This window comes from Littorina saxatilis, linkage group LG16 (assembly GCF_037325665.1).
Source record: "Littorina saxatilis isolate snail1 linkage group LG16, US_GU_Lsax_2.0, whole genome shotgun sequence".
NCBI lineage: Eukaryota > Metazoa > Mollusca > Gastropoda > Littorinimorpha > Littorinidae > Littorina > Littorina saxatilis.
The window spans coordinates 29802739-29821121 of NC_090260.1; the positions used below are offsets into that span (position 1 = coordinate 29802739).

At 42.5% G+C, this 18383-nt stretch overlaps 1 protein-coding gene across 1 annotated transcript; it reads left to right on the top strand.

The window, feature by feature from the left end:
• Positions 1-8096: 8096 nt before the first annotated feature.
• LOC138950798 (uncharacterized) lies at positions 8097-17634 on the top strand. The gene is made up of 4 exons (XM_070322518.1): positions 8097-8188; positions 12705-12930; positions 13962-14154; positions 17122-17634. Exons 2-4 carry the CDS (start codon positions 12819-12821, stop codon positions 17210-17212), a joined length of 396 nt encoding a protein of 131 aa, XP_070178619.1. The 5' UTR covers positions 8097-8188; positions 12705-12818; the 3' UTR covers positions 17213-17634.
• The last annotated feature ends 749 nt before the right edge of the window (positions 17635-18383 follow it).

Genomic DNA, 18383 nt, shown 5'->3' on the forward strand with positions numbered 1-18383 from the left:
AATTCAAGAAGCTTTCTCACGACTCATAGATGGTTACATGTTGCTGAATTTCACAATGTCAAGAGTCTTGAAACCAACTGTTAAGATTGCGACTGAAGTCATGATTCAGTTCACTGCGCGGGAATATGCAAAATAACTTAAAAATGTCAAATATCGCCTTTCCCATTTGTTCAACAAAACTAAAATATTTGTCAACGCCTTTATCACATTAATAAACATAAGAACAGACACTAGATGTACCCACAAGCACCAAGTATGAGCGAAAATGTGTGAAAATTCCTGTTTCAATGTCCGTCATTTTGTTTTCAATATGGCGGCCAAAATATTAGTGGAGCAAGGTGACATCCGGGCCTCTGGAGATGTTCACGGACAGTCTAATTGAAGCATCCAGATGGAATGTCAGGGCCGGACCAAATGAGTTGTAAGGGGGGGGGGGGGCGGGGGGGGGTTCCTCCTTTTGGGGGGGGGGCAAATCAGCGAAGTGGCGAAGCCACATGCGCGCGCCAGCAAAGCAGGCGCGCGAACTAGGGGGGTCCGGGGACATGCTCCCCCGGAAAATTTTTGAAAAACGGTTAAAATCTGTGCAATCTGGTGCATTCTGGGCCTTGTTTTGAGGGTTAAGAGCAGCATTGTTTTGGTGCTAAAACTAGTAAAAGTCAAAGCAAGGTACATGCTTTTTCCAGGGGTGGGGTTCCGGAACCCCTGGAACCCCCCCCCCCCCCCCCCCCCTGGGTCCGACCCTGAATGTCAGCTTCTAACGAGCAAGGTTGACCAAGTTCACCATGTCCGACTGGAGCTATCTCTCTACCGTCATGACTAAGAACGTCACGTACTGTAAAAGACTTCGAAATAAACAGGTAGTTATACTGAGTACAACTCTTAAACAGCTGCGGCAAATGCATGGCAGCTGAACAAGTCGACTGTCACTATACTGGATAACACAAGAAACGGGCCATGGAAATGCGTTGAAATAGACTCTATTTCTTCAAGATTGCTGATGGCAGGCCGCGGCGCTGATACTCAGAGCCCTTCTCTCACTACGTTAACAGTCACAAATAACACGCATACTGACCGTCAACGCCACAGTCTCGTTTGGCCCAGCAAACATTATGCATGCGGTATAAATCCTATCCCCCCTAATCCCTAATCTTAACACCCCCCCCCCCCCCCCCCAAATCATATCCCCTGTCCTAACCTCTAGCGCTTATGCTACAACCCCCTCCCTCCCCCCTCCCTCCCGCCATGCAGGTGTGTGCGTGTGTGTGTGTGTGTGTGTGTGTGTGTGTGTATGTGTGCGTGTGTGTATGTGTATGTGTGTGTGTGCGTGTATGTGTGTGTGTGTCAGTGTGTGTGGTGTGTGTGTGTGTATGTGTGTGTCAGTGTGTGGGTGTGTGTGTACGTGTGTGTCTGTGTCTGTGTGTGTGTGCCGCGTGTGTGTGTGTGTGTGTGTGTGTCAGTGTGTGTGTGTGTGTGTACGTGCGCGCACGTGTGCGTGCATGCGTGCGTACGTGCGTGTGTGCGTGTACATGTGTGTGTGTGTGTGTGTGTGTGTTCCTGCTATTGCATTGACCAAAATTGGACTTACTGCCTTCTGCCACTGAACAAATGGCAGAGTTTCTATTCAAACTGAGTCTGGCAATCCCCTCGCTACACTATCTTTGATTCACTCTTTCACACACAAAAACAAGAATCAGTTAAGGCAATATGAGCGACAGTAAAATTAAACTTGGAGAATACAGTCATGGAATAACCTAGTTTTCTGGGTAGTTATTGAAGAGACTTATACAAAAAGACTGAATGGAAAAACTGTAAATACTAATGAACACAGACTGCCGTTGCTATGGAAACAGCCGCCATATTGGATTTCTAGGAAACGGTTTTACAGCAACATCATACATCAGACATGCATACTATTTGGCACAAGGATACACATGACTTGTATCTGCAATCATATATAACAATATTTTGACTAAAGACTACAGTTGAATTTAAATTAATTTTTGTAATAAGGATTAATGAATTTCTAACTGCATATTCATTAATCTTTATTTCAAAAATTAATTTAAATTCAACTGTAGTTTTTTTGTCAAAATCTCGTTATATAGGATTGTAGATAAAAGTCTTGTGTATCTTTGTGCCAAATATTTAAGCATTTCTGATGTATGATGTTGCTGCAAAACCGTTTCCTAGAAATCCAATGTGGCGCTGTGTATGCCAGTTTCATTAGCGACGGCAATCTATGTCCTTTAGTTTTCGCAATTTTTTCGTTTCTTTATATGTCACTTCAATAACTACCCAGAAAACTAAGTTACTCCATGTATTCTCCATGTTTCATTTTGGTCATTCTAGTGCCGCTCATTGCCTTCAGACACACATCAGGTTTTTATTACATTTAGTCAAGTTTTGACTAAATGTTTTAACATAGAGGGGGAATCGAGACGAGGGTCGTGGTGTGTGTGTGTGTGTGTGTGTGTGTGTGTGTGTGTGTGTGTGTCTGTCTGTCTGTCTGTCTGTCTGTCTGTCTGTCTGTGCGTGTGTGTGTGAGTAGAGCGATTCAGACTAAACTACTGGACCGATCTTTATGAAATTTGACATGAGAGTTCCTGGGAATGATATCCCCGGACATTTATTTCTTTTTTTCGATAAATACCTTTGATGACGTCATATCCGGCTTTTTGTAAAAGTTGAGGCGGCACTGTCACACCCTCATTTTTCAATCAAATTGATTGAAATTTTGGCAAAGCAATTTTCGACGAAGGCCGGACTTTGGTATTGCATTTCAGCTTTGTGGCTTAAAAACTAATGAATGAGTTGGGTCATTAAAAATCGGAAACTTGTAATTACAATTATTTTTTATGAAACGATTCAAAGATAATTTCATCTTATTTTTCGTCATTTTCGGATTCCAAAAACATATACATATGTTATATTTGGATTACAAAGTAACAAGCTCTGAAAATTAAAAATATGAAAATTATTATAAAAATTAATTTTCCGAAATCGAATTAAAAACAATTGCATCTTATTCCTTGTCGGTCCCTGATTCCAAAAACATATAGATATGATATGTTTGGATTAAAAACAAACTCAGTAAGCTTAAAAGAATAGACATACAGAAAAGTGTGTAACTTATCCTGCTCAGCGCGACCACTACCGCACTATTCTGCATGGCTTGTCGATTTCACTGCCTTTGCCACGAGCGGTGGACTGCCGAAACTACGAGTATGTGGTCTTGGTGAAAAAAGCAGTGCGTTTAGTTTCATTCTGTGAGTTCGACAGCTTGACTAAATGTTGTTATTTCGCCTTACGCGACTTGTTGTGAACTAAAATTGACACTCTTTTCTGCTCTCATGGTGCCAATGCTGCAGATTAACCCGTTTTCATTAAACCCGGTGTAGGATCCGGTCCGGTCCCCCCTCTGAAGTAGTCCCCCGGGGGACCAATTCGTGGCAAAAACTGCTCTATAATGGTCCCCCCTTAGACATCCAGCCTCGTTTTTCTTAGGCATTCAAGCCATTTTCAATCTATATCTTCGTCCGGTATTATGTAGTGCACAGACAGCAATCTCTTTGTTTGACTATATTTTGCAGAAAATAAAATAGATCTGATTTATAATGCCGTTCAAAAGAAAAATCACATGAAATAAAATGAATAATAAATAAATACTGATAAGAAGAAATGAAACCAGTCTCTGATTCTTTCCTTTCTTTTCTCTAAAATTGCTGGTAACATTACTAACATTGTAACAAGAAAAACGAGGCTGGATGTTTAAGGGGGGACCATTATAGAGCAGTTTTTGCCACGAATTGGTCCCCCGGGGGACTACTTCAGAGGGGGGACCGGACCGGATCATTCATTTACATTTCTAACTATTTATGGATTGCCATTTTGTGATGATGAAAACGAGGTTCCATCATCGTCAATGGCTGCAAAGAATTTTGTACTATTGTACTTTTGGAAAATGTACCACGTACTACAATCTCGTAGATACCTTCTGTGGTAGTTGAGTTGATTAAATAACAACAAATTTATTTGTATGATGCTGTTCTAATTGTATGCATTTATTTAAGTAATATTTCTTTCCTTTTCTTTACTATTAAATTTATTATGCTTTTTTGTATATTCAGGAAGAAAATAGTAGCACTTTTCTTCATTAAATTTGAATGTCAAAACTTAAGTTGTTGATTGTACAAATCTACAAAATAGAGATTTTGCTCAGGTATTTTCTGCCTACTTAAATGCGAGGTGTGTTCAGTGATCGCTTGGGAGAGTTGTCTCCCTGTAATCGTAAACAGCAAAACTGATCAGCTTGGAAGCTGTGTGTGTGTCAGTGTGTGTCAGTGCGAGCGCGTGTGTGTGTGTGTGTGTGTGTGTGTGTGTGTATGTGTGTGTGTGTGTGAGTGTGTGTGTGTGTGTGTGTGTGTGTGTGTGTGTGTTTGTGTGTGTGAGTGTATGTGCCGTTGTGTGTCAGTGTGTGTGTGTGTGTGTGCGTCACTTAGTGTGTGTCAGTGTGTGTGTTAGCGTCAGTGTGTGTCAGTGTGTGTTTGAGTTGCGGAGATAGAATAACTGTGACAATTACACATGTACTTGAAACCGGCCATGGGTAAACTGTGACGTTATGTCGTCCGACATCTATAAGAAAAGAAAAAAAACCCGGTCAAGCAAACAACGGCCGCACTTATAACGAAGTCTCAGAGAAATTACTGTAACTTTGACAGTTTTTGAAATAAACGGCTACAGCTATAGTCGAACATAAACTAAAAACAAGTCGCGTAAGATGTTCAAGATGTCCCATGACAGACGCCGACACAGAGCCCATCTCTGACAACATAACTGTTAAACTAAACAGTCACTAACGTGTGTATTCACTGACAACGTCAGACACAGTGTGGGTGTGTTGCGACCCATCTCGTCATCGGCGCTTTTCCGGAAATGACCTGCGCTTTGTTGGAATTCCAACAATGGCCGCCATTGTAGGAATTCCAACTTTGCGCTACGCGATTCTAGAAATGTACCGGGCGCATAGTGAAAACTCTGCTCTTTCTTAGAATGCGATGTAAAATGATACAAGTCATGATGGCCTATGATGATCCTTGTGTTTTAAAGTGATCAATGCTTAGTCTTGAAAAAGCAGATGCATTGTATAACGCACCAAACCAACCGAATTACAAAAAGAAAAACACTTTTGATAACTTCGGCGGGCTGTAACAACACAGCTCGACCAAAACGCACCAATTTTACGTAATTTTCAACGTTTCAGATCTTACATTTTACAACAACAAAAACACAACAAGAGTGTTCCGATATAACTTTTCACTGGTAACTATCGATTGTAATAATTTTTTACTCGGTCTTAACTGATTGTATATTAAACCAGAGACCTGTAAACTCACACAGTCTCTCTGGGCTGCAGAGACAGCATTACGTCCCTTTACTGAGTAGGCTCTTGTCACTGCATGGTAATCTAGGCTCTTGAAACGTAATGTGCAAGTCTGTGCGCTATATTGATGTGATTGATTGTTGCAAAATGTTGATTTCAGCCTGTTGTAACAAACTAACACTCTACTCTGAGAAAAAAAATCATTGTGTTCAAAATAGATCGAGACAGCAGCAACTAGCTAGCTGCATGCGCTGAGTGTCACTGAGAGAATTGTTACACAGTGTACCCCCACACCCCGAATTCAAGACTTCCCCTGTATAAGACCTTGCTTTTTCATATACCTTATTCATGACCAGGTATACTTTTTTTGTGCCAGTCGAAGGGTTGCAATTTCTAGAACGAGGCAGCTCGTTTCCGGAAACGCGGCGCCTTGTTGGAAATCAAAATTAATGAGGTTTCGGGAAATCCCGATTATTCCAACTCTGCCCCGGATTCTTACTTTGCGCCCAACAGGTGCTTTGTTTATTTTCACTGTTGGGCGCAAAGTAAGAATCCGGGGCAGAGTTGGAATAATCGGGATTTCCCGAAACCTCATTTGATTTCCAACAAAGCGCGCGCCGCATTTCCGGAAACGAGCTGCCTCGTTCTAGAAATGGCAACCCTTCGACTGGCACAAAAAACGCACATGACAACTGTGTCTGCGAAACGCAATCAGAGACTGTAGAGTACACAGATGTATACTCTATAGTCTCTGAGCAATCATGATGCACATAATTATATCCATCATTCACAAACAAAACACATCAGTCAGTTTTTGTAGTCATCATAATTTCAAACAAGTCGCGTAAGGCGAAAATACAATATTTAGTCAAGTAGCTGTCGAACTCACAGAATGAAACTGAACGCAATGCCATTTTTCAGCAAGACCGTATACTCGTAGCATCGTCAGTCCACCGCTCACTGCAAAGGCAGTGAAATTGACAAGAAGAGCGGGGTAGTAGTTGCGCTAAGAAGGATAGCACGCTTTTCTGTACCTCTCTTTGTTTTAACTTTCTGAGCGTGTTTTTAATCCAAACATATCATATCTATATGTTTTTGGAATCAGGAACCGACAAGGAATAAGATGAAAGTGTTTTTAAATTGATTTGGACAATTTAATTTTGATAATAATTTTTATATATTTAATTTTCAGAGCTTGTTTTTAATCCGAATATAACATATTTATATGTTTTTGGAATCAGCAAATGATGGAGAATAAGATAAACGTAAATTTGGATCGTTTTATAAATTTTTATTGTTTTTTACAATTTTCAGATTTTTAATGACCAAAGTCATTAATTAATTTTTAAGCCACCAAGCTGAAATGCAATACCGAACCCCGGGCTTCGTCGAAGATTACTTGACCAAAATTTCAACCAATTTGGTTGAAAAATGAGGGCGTGACAGTGCCGCCTCAACTTTCACGAAAAGCCGGATATGACGTCATCAAAGACATTTATAAAAAAAATGAAAAAAAACGTATGGGGATTTCATACCCAGGAACTCTCATGTCAAATTTCATAAAGATCGGTCCAGTAGTTTAGTCTGAATCGCTCTACACACACACACAGACACACACACACACACACGCACACACACACACACACACGCACATACACCACGACCCTCGTTTCGATTCCCCCTCGATGTTAAAATATTTAGTCAAAACTTGACTAAATATAAAAAGATCACATCAAAAGCACATGCATCACTGATTCTTTTTCTTTTGCTCGTAGTAGGCCTTTTTCAGTGTCACGGTCAAGCGCTTCTCTACTGTACTTGCGCCATACGCAAAGCTGTGTTGCAGACGATTTGTTTCCTCGAAAACATGACGCAGCCAATGAGAGGCGTCTGTGCGGTCACGTGATTTTCCTTCTTTGTTCCATGTAAACGTTGGAACTGTTTAGTGGTGTATTTTTGTAAGAAAAAACAAAATCTGTAAATGAGTTTGTAAGAAAAAACAAAATTTGTAAATGAGGGCCGAAACGTCCTAGGGCCGAAACGACCATTGGGCCGAAACGACCATTTGGGCCGAAACGTCCTGGTAAATTGGGGCCGAAACGATTGGGGCCGAAACGACTTGGACCGAAACGTCTGGCTCCCTAGTGACAAGAGCCTACTCAGTAAAAGGACGTAATGCTGTCTCTGCAGCCCAGAGAGACTGTGTGAGTTTAATATATAATCAGTTAAGACTGAGTAAAAAATTATTACAATCGATAGGTACCAGTGAAAAGTTATATCGGAACACTCTTGTTGTGTTTTTGTTGTTGTAAAATGTAAGATCTGAAACGTTAAAAATTACGTAAAATTGGTGCGTTTTGGTCGAGTGGGATGGGTCGTTGAACTGTGTTGTTACCAAGTTATCAAAGATGTTTTTGCTTTATGTAATTCGGTTGGTTTGGTGCGTTATACAATGCATCTGCTGTTTCAAGACTAAGCATTGATCACTTTAAAACACAAGGATCATCATAGGCCATCATGACTTGCATCATTTTACATCGCATTCTAAGAAAAAGCAGAATTCTCACTATGCGCGCGGTACATTTCTAGAATCGCGTAGCGCAAAGTTGGAATTCGTACAATGGCGGCCATTTGTGGAATTCCAACAAAGCGCAGGTCATTTCCGGAAAAGCGCCGATGACGAGATGGGTCGCAACATTCACCTTGCGCAGTTATGCCCCTTGCTACCGGAAGTTGCCATTGAAAGCGTACAATCTGTGCATCACCTTTGTGTTTATCACTTATATCAGTGGATTTATTGACGTTACCGTAAGTATTTGACAGCTTTGGTCTATCAAAACTCTTACCAAAGCGTGCTTGTAGCTTGAATAAGTTGACAGACAAAAGGTATAGACAGCCTGATAAGAAACGTAAGTAAAAGTTTTCGAAATTCCGAAGCACAAAAGCAGGTGCATCGCACTTTGCAGATGATCAGCGAAGCTATAATTTCTTCTTTGTTCTTTCTGTCAATCTGGGAGATCATGATGAAAAAAGTTTCTTTGTCAGTTGTGTTTTCTGTTTCTAGTAATCTTGAACTTTAGCGTGTTAAATTCATAGCTCAGAATCCAGAGGCATTTAAGTCTCCAAATTTGTAGAACCTGCACTTGTAATCATAACAAGTCATTTTAGATCCCTTTGAAGTTACGGAATGAACTCCGATGAACTGTACGAATGCATTTTGTTTACATGGGTCAAAGAAGGAGGTAATCTTGAACTTTAGTGTGTCTAAATTCATACGTCAAAATTCATTGGCATTCTTTACTTGTTTTTGATACAAGTCCCTGTAAACAAGCCAAAGAACATTTGTTGTGAAATTAATGGACGGATTTAGCTCCAGACCTAAAGGGAAGCTGTCGGGTTGCCTGGCCTCAAAAATGCGCGGAGTTGCGTGCAAAAACGCGTTCAAGAGTTTTCCGAGTTGATTCAACTAAAGACTGTTGATTTGGTCCAGAAGAAGACACTGTTAAAGTGTTATCATTAGTTTGAAACCATTAAAATGCGTGAAACTTTATGCTAGTTCTCACAATCCGCAAAAAAACAAAGCAGTTGGCAGGCCGAAATGACTCAAAATCCGCGACCGACAACTCTGTCAGCGCAAGAAAAGACGCCGCAGCGTTAGCCTTGCTGTGACGTCACTCGAGGAACCCGATAAGGCCGCTGCGAAGTTTACAGTACAATGTAGACTAGAGTTGGACATCTGTAATGCTGTACGCGTGATTGATTCTTGCACAAAGTAAAGTATTAGGATGGTGGTATCTTCTCAAGACCCACGTTCCCATTTTCTCTTCTTTGATCTGACCGACTGCAACCTTCACAAGTCATTTCTAAAGTGGTTCACATGCTGTTGCTACTCCTCCAGTCCACCCGGTTAAACCATAAAGTTGCTCAACCACAGACCCTCGTGTCCCTGGTCAGCAGACACTTTACACTAATGAAGAAGGTCCTCTTGAGGTGTCACGCCAATTACCGTGTACGTGTGAGGTACTGAATTCAAGACAAAAGCCAACTCTGTCAGTGGGAAAATCTAGGAAAGAGATGATGATAATACATCTTCAGTTACTCACTCAAGTAGATAGACAAGATAAGATAAAGGGAAGAGAGACGGAGACAAAGATGAAACAGTGGATCTAGTGCGGAAAATGGGGGAGGGGGGTTCGGCCGCAAAAAATCAAATAAGAATTTGTCAAACTGTGTTTGTGATGGTTATCTCATGTGTGTGTGTGTGTGATAACACGTGTGTGTGTGTGTGTGATAACACGTGTGTGTGTGTGTGTGATGACACGTGTGTGTGTGTGTGTGTGTGATAACATGTGTGTGTGTTTGTGATATCACAGTGCAGCTCACAGCGTTCGTTTTGCGTTTTTGTTGCAGCTGAGTGCATTTACAGTTCAAAAATCCTCCTATGGTAGTAAAACAAACCCAAAACTACCCAACGACGACATCTGTGAAGCTCAACAGTTTCTTGTTCACGCGAGTGCATAAATTAACCTAGTTATTACGTGGTGTTTGGTCGGAGTTCGATTCAACTGAGTGATTCCGGCCTCCATTTTGTTTTACACAAACGCATGATGACGTCTGACATAGTTTGCTAGTGACGTGTCTTTTTGTGCATGATGTGGTTATCTACCCGATCTAAATTTAGATCCAAAAATAGGTCAAGACCAGCCGGGTCCGAGTACGAAATTAATTCTTAAAAAAATCGCAGTTCGTGACTCTTTGGGTGCAAGTCAATGAAACTTGGTAGTTCTTCTAACGGATAGCTGCCTGAGGTATGACTAAAAGCCCCAGGGGCTCCGTGCACCTGGATTTGACAAGTTCAGTACCTTTAAAAATTGTTATTATTAATTAATTAATTTGGTTGTTTGATCGACGAAAATGACGCGAAAACACTTACGTTTTCAACCAAGGGACATCATAATTATTATACGTCCCCTGTCAAATTGCACGGATAAATCTGTCTTTGACGCATGTAAACGAAATGCAATCGTACACTAAGGTACGCTTCATTCTGGGATTTGATACTCAGTCATAGAGATCTCTTCTTGTCGTCCGCTGTTAGATCGTCAGTCCGGACTGCAGGGCAAAATTTCGGACTGTCGACATTTCATTTTTGCGATTTGCGTGGATCTGTGGTTGGTTAAGGTGCGCCTGTTGGCCCATATCCTCCGACTTCAGCCCTTACTCCAACGCTGGTAGAGCACTGGGCTTGTGAACCTAGTGTCGCGGATTCGAATCCGGGCCGGGACGGACACGGGTCAGCTTAATGTGCAGACCCAGAGACGGTATTCACGTCCCACCCCCGTGTCACCACAGTGGCACGTAAAAGACCTCGGTCATTCTGCCATTAGTGCAGATGGCTGATAGTGATACCACCTAAACACGCATACACTTGTGTATCTCATCGAAAGTTGGGTTAAAACCCGCGAACATGCCCCTATAATGGCTTTGCCGTGAGGGCGTAAAATTCCAACTCAAAGTGGGAGTGCCGGAACCCTCTAGGTGGGGTGTTGATGGGGAGCCCTACAGGTCACTCATCTGACAACAATGGATAGTGCACAGCCAATGAAACAGCGTAAGGCCAACAAAAAAAATAGTCTGTTTACGGTAACCCGACCGACCCTATTTTTTTCGCGCGACCCTAGACTTCTTTTTGGCATTTGGGAAAAGAAAAAAAATAACGTAAAAATATGTTTTTTTGGAAAAAAAGAAGAAAAAAAGAAAAAAATCCCGACCTACCGACCCTATTTTTTGGGCCTATGTTACCGTAAACAGACCTTTTTTTTTTTTGCCTAACCAGAGTGCCGCCTTCTTACTGCACCGTACCACACTGACAAATAGGTCAAAGGGAAATAATCGTAGTTTCAAGAGTTGTCAGCAGTCTCCTTTTGCTGTATCGAACGGTGTCCCAAGATGGCGGATCCGGTGGCGTCAATGTTTTGATAGCCAATAAGAAGGGACGCGCTATCCATATATATATATATTTTCAAATCAGTGCGTACAGGTACCAAATTTTGACATAAATTAGGAATACATGTAACGATGTATGTAACTTACTGAATGCAGTAAAGCTTTGCAACATTGCACTATTTTTATCAGAACAGATCTATTGTAATTTTAAGCTAGCAGCTGAGCAGCACAAAAAACAAAGTGGGTTTGAGATTGTTAAACAATATTTAGGGGGCTTTTATCCTAACTGAAGCTAGCTATACAAACAAAGCTTTGGGTGTACAGTGCAATCCTCCTCGAATTGTAAAGGGGGGGGGGGGGGGGGGGAGTTAACGTCCTCTCAGAAAATATTTCTATTTGGGACAAGAATTGGTGATACGCTAAGGAATCCTCCTTGCTTTAAGACCGCCCAATTTAAGACTTCCTCCCTTTTAACTTAAGACACTGTTTTATCAGACTTTTTATTTGTTCATACGGCCCCAAAAAAAGTTGTATGTTTCTGGTAACATGGCTAAAAAAAAATAGGGTAGGTAGGTAGAGATTTTTTTGTTTTTTTTGGTGGGTCAGGGTAGAAAATAACTATACAGTGACGCAAAGAGACTGGACTTACTATACAAAGAGAAAGACAACATAATTATTACAAAACAAATGAGACAAAAGGGATGCGGGGTTATCCCCCTTGTGTTGTCTGCCGTCTGTTACTTTCGTTTTGATGCTTTTTTTTTCCTTTTTTCTTTTTTTACAAATGCAATATAAAAAAAGTCTAGGGTCGGCGGGGAAAAAATAGGTAGGGTCGGGTGACCAGAAACATACAACTTTTTTTGTGTGGCCTAAGCTCTGTAAATTTACCCCCTCTTTAAGATTCCCTCCTTTTTAAGACCTGGTTTTCTCAGATTTTTGGAGGTCTTAAAAAGGGGGCGGGGGGGGGGGGGGGGGGGTTCAACTGCAGTCCCAAATTGGCCCTGTGATGTACACAACTGGAAGCACCAATTGACATGGTTTTTTTTAGCCAATTAAGGCATGCTCAAGGATTAACCCGATGGGAATGGCATCAAATACTGAAAGAAAAGTCAACATTTTGATCGATTTTCATTCAGTGTGAGACAAGAGGAAACCTTACATTAAAGCCCCAGTCTGCCTCAAATCAAATGGTACTGTGTGTAAAAGCCTGATAGTGTCTGTGACCAGAAACTGATGGTTTACGTGAAGCTGAGTGTGCCTTCAAGTCACGTACTGTCAGTGAGTCACACAGCCGGGCTAAATCAAAATGTTCTCATTTTTAAAAGATTGGTAAATTAATGATGTATGCTTTGTTTAAGTAATCCTTTGACTTTGACAGGTGGTGCCGCTAGACCATGGTAGACAAGTGATGGTATAGTGCCGGTGTTGGAAGAATTTCAATCGAGCTGATCTGATTCAACGAGGATTTGTTATTGCCTTTGTCTGAACCATCATGACAACACAAGCTGCACCAGCAGCGACAGGGGCCAGCAACTCTAGCATCAGCAATGCAACTTCCGTCACTTCTCTCCCTTCCAACGCTTCATTCCATGACGACATTACAAGTCAGTTTTTGTCCCGTTTAATCTTTACTCCGTTTACTGTGTTTTCTTTCATTGTGGTTTATTTCTGTCTCCTCTGTTCCCTCTAGGCTCTCAGCTAGCTCTCTCTTTACACCCCCGGTATAGGGGTGTGTATAGGATTCGGTCGATGTGTTTGTGTGTTTGTGTTCGCATATAGATCTCAAGAATGAACGGACCGATCGTCACCAAACTTGGTGAACAGGTTCTATACATTCCTGAGACGGTCCTTACAAAAATTGGGACCAGTCAAACACACGGTTAGGGAGTTATTGGTGGATTAAAATTATACAAGGACTTATAGAGGGACATATTAATGGTCAAAGGGAAATAACCATTCTCACTGCCACCAACTGAGAAGGTTATTTCCCTTTGACGGGGGTGTTTTTCCTACCTCGGAGGAATTTCTTGTTTTATGTGTGTGTATATGCATGCAACAGACCTGTTTACCCTTACTATTTTGGAGTAATTTATTACTATTTTTTAGGTGTGTTTTTTTGGACCGTCTGATTTGTTGAAATCACAACAAATCTCAATTTCTACCAAGCCAACACTGCGGCTGGCTCCCACCCGTCGGGTTACTTTCTCGTGCACCTAGGCACTGGTTCCAACATAATTGTGACCCTCCACCACGGAATGAGTCGCATGTCACCTTTGCATGATTTTCATCTTTTTACATTTTCCTAAAGAGTTTTTTATGCTCTATCCAGTGGTGAAAACCGTTTTAGAAAAGAGCAAAAACTGTTTGAGTTATAAGCCTGTGATCTGACTAAGGTGACCCTCACACTGTTACCAGACCCTCCCCGGACTTATATTAAGCCTAGCGCAGAACCGCGTGAGATGACATGCGACTCATTTTGTGGTGGAGGGTCACAATTATTGTGTAAAGTGCGGAACAAGGTAACAACAAAAGTGATTTTGCAATGAAAAAAGATACAATTAGCAATGATTTAGTCCTGAGAGTGATTAAAAAAAGTGGTTTAACTTGTAATTAGCTGTACATTTCTGCGTGTCAGGTTTGTGGAACATGACGCTTCCACCACTTCCCAACTCCACAAGCGATGGAAAGGATTTCTTCCATCACCTGACCTTGAAGGATGAGACGACCTTCGTGGCCCTGGTTGTCATGGGGATCGTGGTCCCCGCCATCTTCATCACTGTCTTCGTCCTCATCTGTCGTCAGCGACGTAAAGATCTCGTTGCAAGGAGGTGAGTGTACATGTTGTTGGCTCACGTAAGTGTAGCCTATGCGATCGTAACTCTGTCTGTCTGTGCGTGTGTGCGTGTCTGTGGTAGAAACTTTAACATTTGAAGACGTCACATTATGGCGTAAGAGGGTTAGACGTCACACGAAGGAATTACTGAAAGTCTCGGTCATTGTTATTTTGAGACTAGTTGGCAGTCGTGTCCCTGTAAGTTACAGGCTACATGCAGACAGACAGATCTAGATCTAGTGTCTCGCTTTCTTGCACAGTGTCACCTATGCTTACTGTGTGTGTGTGTGTGTATGTGTGATGGAGTGATTGAGTTTGTGTTACTGTTTGTCGATTTCTTACGTGAGCCTTGAAGGCTTCGCCTCTTGTTAATTGTATGTGATTCTCTGGAGTAGCACTGTGGTTAAGACGTCGGACTACCAAGTGCGATTGGGACTGGAAGGTTTAGGGGTCAAATCCCGGTGGGATAAGGGTGGAGATTGTTTTTGATCTTCCAGGTCAGTGTATTTGCAGACCTGCTGGTGACTTATCCCCCTTCGTTTTTGGAACGCCTATTACTAGAAACCTCAACAAATCTGAGAAAAATCAAGTTTTGGAAAGGTTGGAGTCCTGCAACTAAAAGGCAAAAGGCCCGTCCAGACACTCCCGGCCGACCCTGTCCACATTTGACTTATGCTCAAAACGGCCCCGTTGGGCGCACCGCAGCGTGCAATGATCGCGAAGCGTTATTTGCAGAAGAATAGCGCGTGTTCTAATTTCTATGACACAGACATAGAACGACGGAAATTTGACCAATCAGAGCAAACCAGAGCGATGACGTCAGCTGCTCGCGGCGCGGCAGTCGAATGCAACTGAACCTTCTTGTCAGGTGACCCGCTCACTGATACCGCGTTGTGAAAAAAATCGTCGATGTGTGGCCACTTGGCAAATCCCGCGCGACGCACAAAACGGCCTGCGGCGCATAGAGCGTAAAACGGCGTCCAAGTCTGGACAGGGCTTAAGTGGAGGTACATTTACAGAGATTATGAACAGAATATCCACACAAAAAAAGTTATGAAATTAACCCTTTCACTGCCAAATGAAATAACACAAAATCGGGTCACCAGTTATATTTAGTCATGAGAATGAGGTATCCTACTCAGCCATTGGCTAGTATTTGTGTGTCAGCAGTGACGCAGCATTTCTGGAAAATTCCTGAACGGAGAAGACGGTTTTACCCGTCCTAAGGCACCGCGGATGCACAGGCACAGGACGGGGATACCCGTCTTAAGGCAGTCAAGGGCTTAAGAGGAGGCTCCACAGTATTGTCTGAATTGCAAAAGGGATACTTCTTCTTTTGCGTTCCTTTTATTTGGGGGGGGGGGGGGGTTCGTGTTTGTATACCCCACCAAAATCTGACATGAGTTGCAGGATCTTTTCCGTGCACACTTGGTCTTGTGCTTGCGTGTACACACGAACGGGGATAAGGCACTAGCAGGTCTGTAAGTGTAACCCATCAGACCCAACAGGAATTTGAACACTCACATTTCCACATGGAAGGCTTATGTCTTAACCACTAGGCTATTGCTCCCATTTAGAAGGGATACATTCCACAAAAAACGATCAAAAATTAAAAAGTGTCAAATTCAATCCAAACCGATCACACATGAGGTTAGTTTTTTTCCTGGTGTGTTTACATACAACTGGTGCAACACCAGAAATTCCCAGATGACAGGAACACTGAATCACATCAGTGGTCACGTTAGCCATTCTGTCGAGATACATCTAATCAATCAATCAATGAGGCTTATATCGCGCATATTCCGTGGGTACAGTTCTAGGCGCTCTGCAGTGATGCCGTGTGAGATGAAATTTTATACGGCCAGTACATTGCAGCCATGTCGGCGCATATTTACTTTTCACGGCCTTATTCCAAGTCACACGGGTATGGTAGACAATTATTAACTGTGCCTAAGCAATTTTGCCAGGAAAGACCCTTTTGTCAATCGTGGGATCTTTAACGTGCACACCCAATTGAGTATACACGGGGGGTGGTTCGGACACCGAAGAGAGTCTGCACACAAAGTTGACTCTGTGAAATAAATTTCCGCCGAACCTGGGATCGAACTCACGCTGACAGCGGCCAACTGAATACAAATCCAGCGCGCTACCAACTGAGCTATATCCTAAGCAAAAGAGAGTGCCCAGCGATATACAGATTGGTAGAATGCTATGTGCTCGTTTCAGATCTTGTAAAGGGAGGTAACCGTGCTGCAGTATGATTATGTGTGCCTGCCTTTGTCTGTGTGTGTGAGAGATTCTCATGACAATTTTGTTTGCTCTTTCTCTCCGTCTCCCGCCCTTCCCTCCCTCTACTTCTCTATCTCCCTCCCTGTCTCTACTTTTCTCACTCTCTCTCTTTCATTTCATTTTTTCATTTTCATTTTCATTACTTTATTGTCCCATCGCTGGGAAATTCGGGTCGCTTCCTCCCAGTGGAAAGCTAGCAGCAACGGAGTCGCGCTACCCAGGTGTCTGCGTGTTTAGGTGTATTCAGCCACCTGCACTTATGGCAGAATGACCAAGGTCTTTTACGTGCCATTGTGATGACACGGGGGGTGGGACATGGCTTCCGTCTCTGGGTCTGCACATAAAGTTGACCCGTCTCCGTCCCGGCCCGAATTCGATCCTGCGACCTTCCGATCACAAGTCCAGTGCTCTACCAACTGAGCTACCGGGCCCCCTCTCTCTCTCGAGCTGTTTCTGTCTCTCTCTTTACCCATGCCCTCCCTCTCTCTCGACCGTCCCTCCCTCTCTCTCGACCGTCCCTCCCTCTCTCTCGACCGTCCCTCCCTCTCTCTCGACCGTCCCTCCCTCTCTCACCCCTTTGCAGAAGTTGCAATACATTACTAATTCATCATGTGAGAATGTCTGCCAATTCAGTTTGACACGTCATGTATGTTTTTTGATATTCTCCTAACAGAACCCAGATGCTTCTACAAAACACTCAGGACTTTGCACTGGAAGACTACGACACGATGGACAAAGCTATCAACCCTCCGCCTAAACTCTGAATAGTCGAAGTCAACACACCCCTTGAGGAAACCTGGGTCACCTACTGCACTGTGAACAGCTTACAGGAAACTTTTGCTGCATCGTTGAAGATTGTAGTAGGCGTCGTTTGATCAGCAATTTGCTCGGAGAAAAAAATCTGTATTGTTGAGGCTTTTTGTAGACGTCGTTTAACAGACCTGATCAGCAATTTGATGGGAGAAATTCTGTATCGTTGAAGCTTTTAGTAGGCGTTGTTCAACAGAACTGACCAGCAATTTGATGGGAGAAATTCTGTATCGTTGAAGCTTTTTGTAGACGTCGTTCAACAGAACTGATCAGCAATTTGATGGGAGAAATTCTGTATCGTTGAAGCTTTTAGTAGGCATCGTTTTACAGAACTGATCAGCAATTTTCAAGGAAACAAAATCTGTATCGTTGAAGCTTTTTGAGTCACTTGAGAAAAAGTGACTCTATGTAATCGGTCAGTGTTAGTCTGTCCGGCCGGCCGTCCGGCCGGCCGGCCGGCCGGCCGGCCGGCCGTCCGTAGACACCACCTTAACGTTGGACTTTTCTCGGAAACTATCAAAGCGATCGGGCTCATATTTTGTTTAGTCGTGACCTCCAATGACCTCTACACTTTAACGATGGTTTCGTTGACCTTTGACCTTTTTCAAGGTCACAGGTCAGCGTCAAAGGAAAAATTAGACATTTTATATCTTTGACAAAGTTCATCGGATGTGATTGAAACTTTGTAGGATTATTCTTTACATCAAAGTATTTACATCTGTAGCCTTTTACGAACGTTATCAGAAAAACAAGGGAGATAACTAGCCTTTTCTGTTCGGCAACACACAACTTAACGTTGGGCTTTTCTCGGAAACTATAAAAGTGACCGGGCTCAAATTTTATGTGAACGTGACTCCCAGTGACCTCTACACTTTGACGTCTGCTTTGGTGACCTTTGACCTTTTTCAAGGTCACAGGTATGTCTTGAAGGAAAAAAATTGAAATATCATATCTCTGAAACTATTCATCGGATTTGATTCAAACTTTATAGGATTATTCTTTACATCAAATTATTTACATCTGTATTGTGTTGTGAATAGCAATTTCTTCCTGTCCATCTGATGCCTCATATAATATTCAGAACTGCGAAAGTGACTCGATCGAGCGTTTGCTCTTCTTGTTGTA

Coding starts and splice junctions, on each gene's coding strand:
- LOC138950798 (XM_070322518.1), top strand. CDS start 12,819: ATGACAACACAAGCTGCACCAGCAGCGACAGGGGCCAGCAACTCTAGC. Junction 12,931..13,961: donor ATTCCATGACGACATTACAA/GTCAGTTTTTGT, acceptor TCTGCGTGTCAG/GTTTGTGGAACATGACGCTT. Junction 14,155..17,121: donor AAAGATCTCGTTGCAAGGAG/GTGAGTGTACAT, acceptor TTCTCCTAACAG/AACCCAGATGCTTCTACAAA.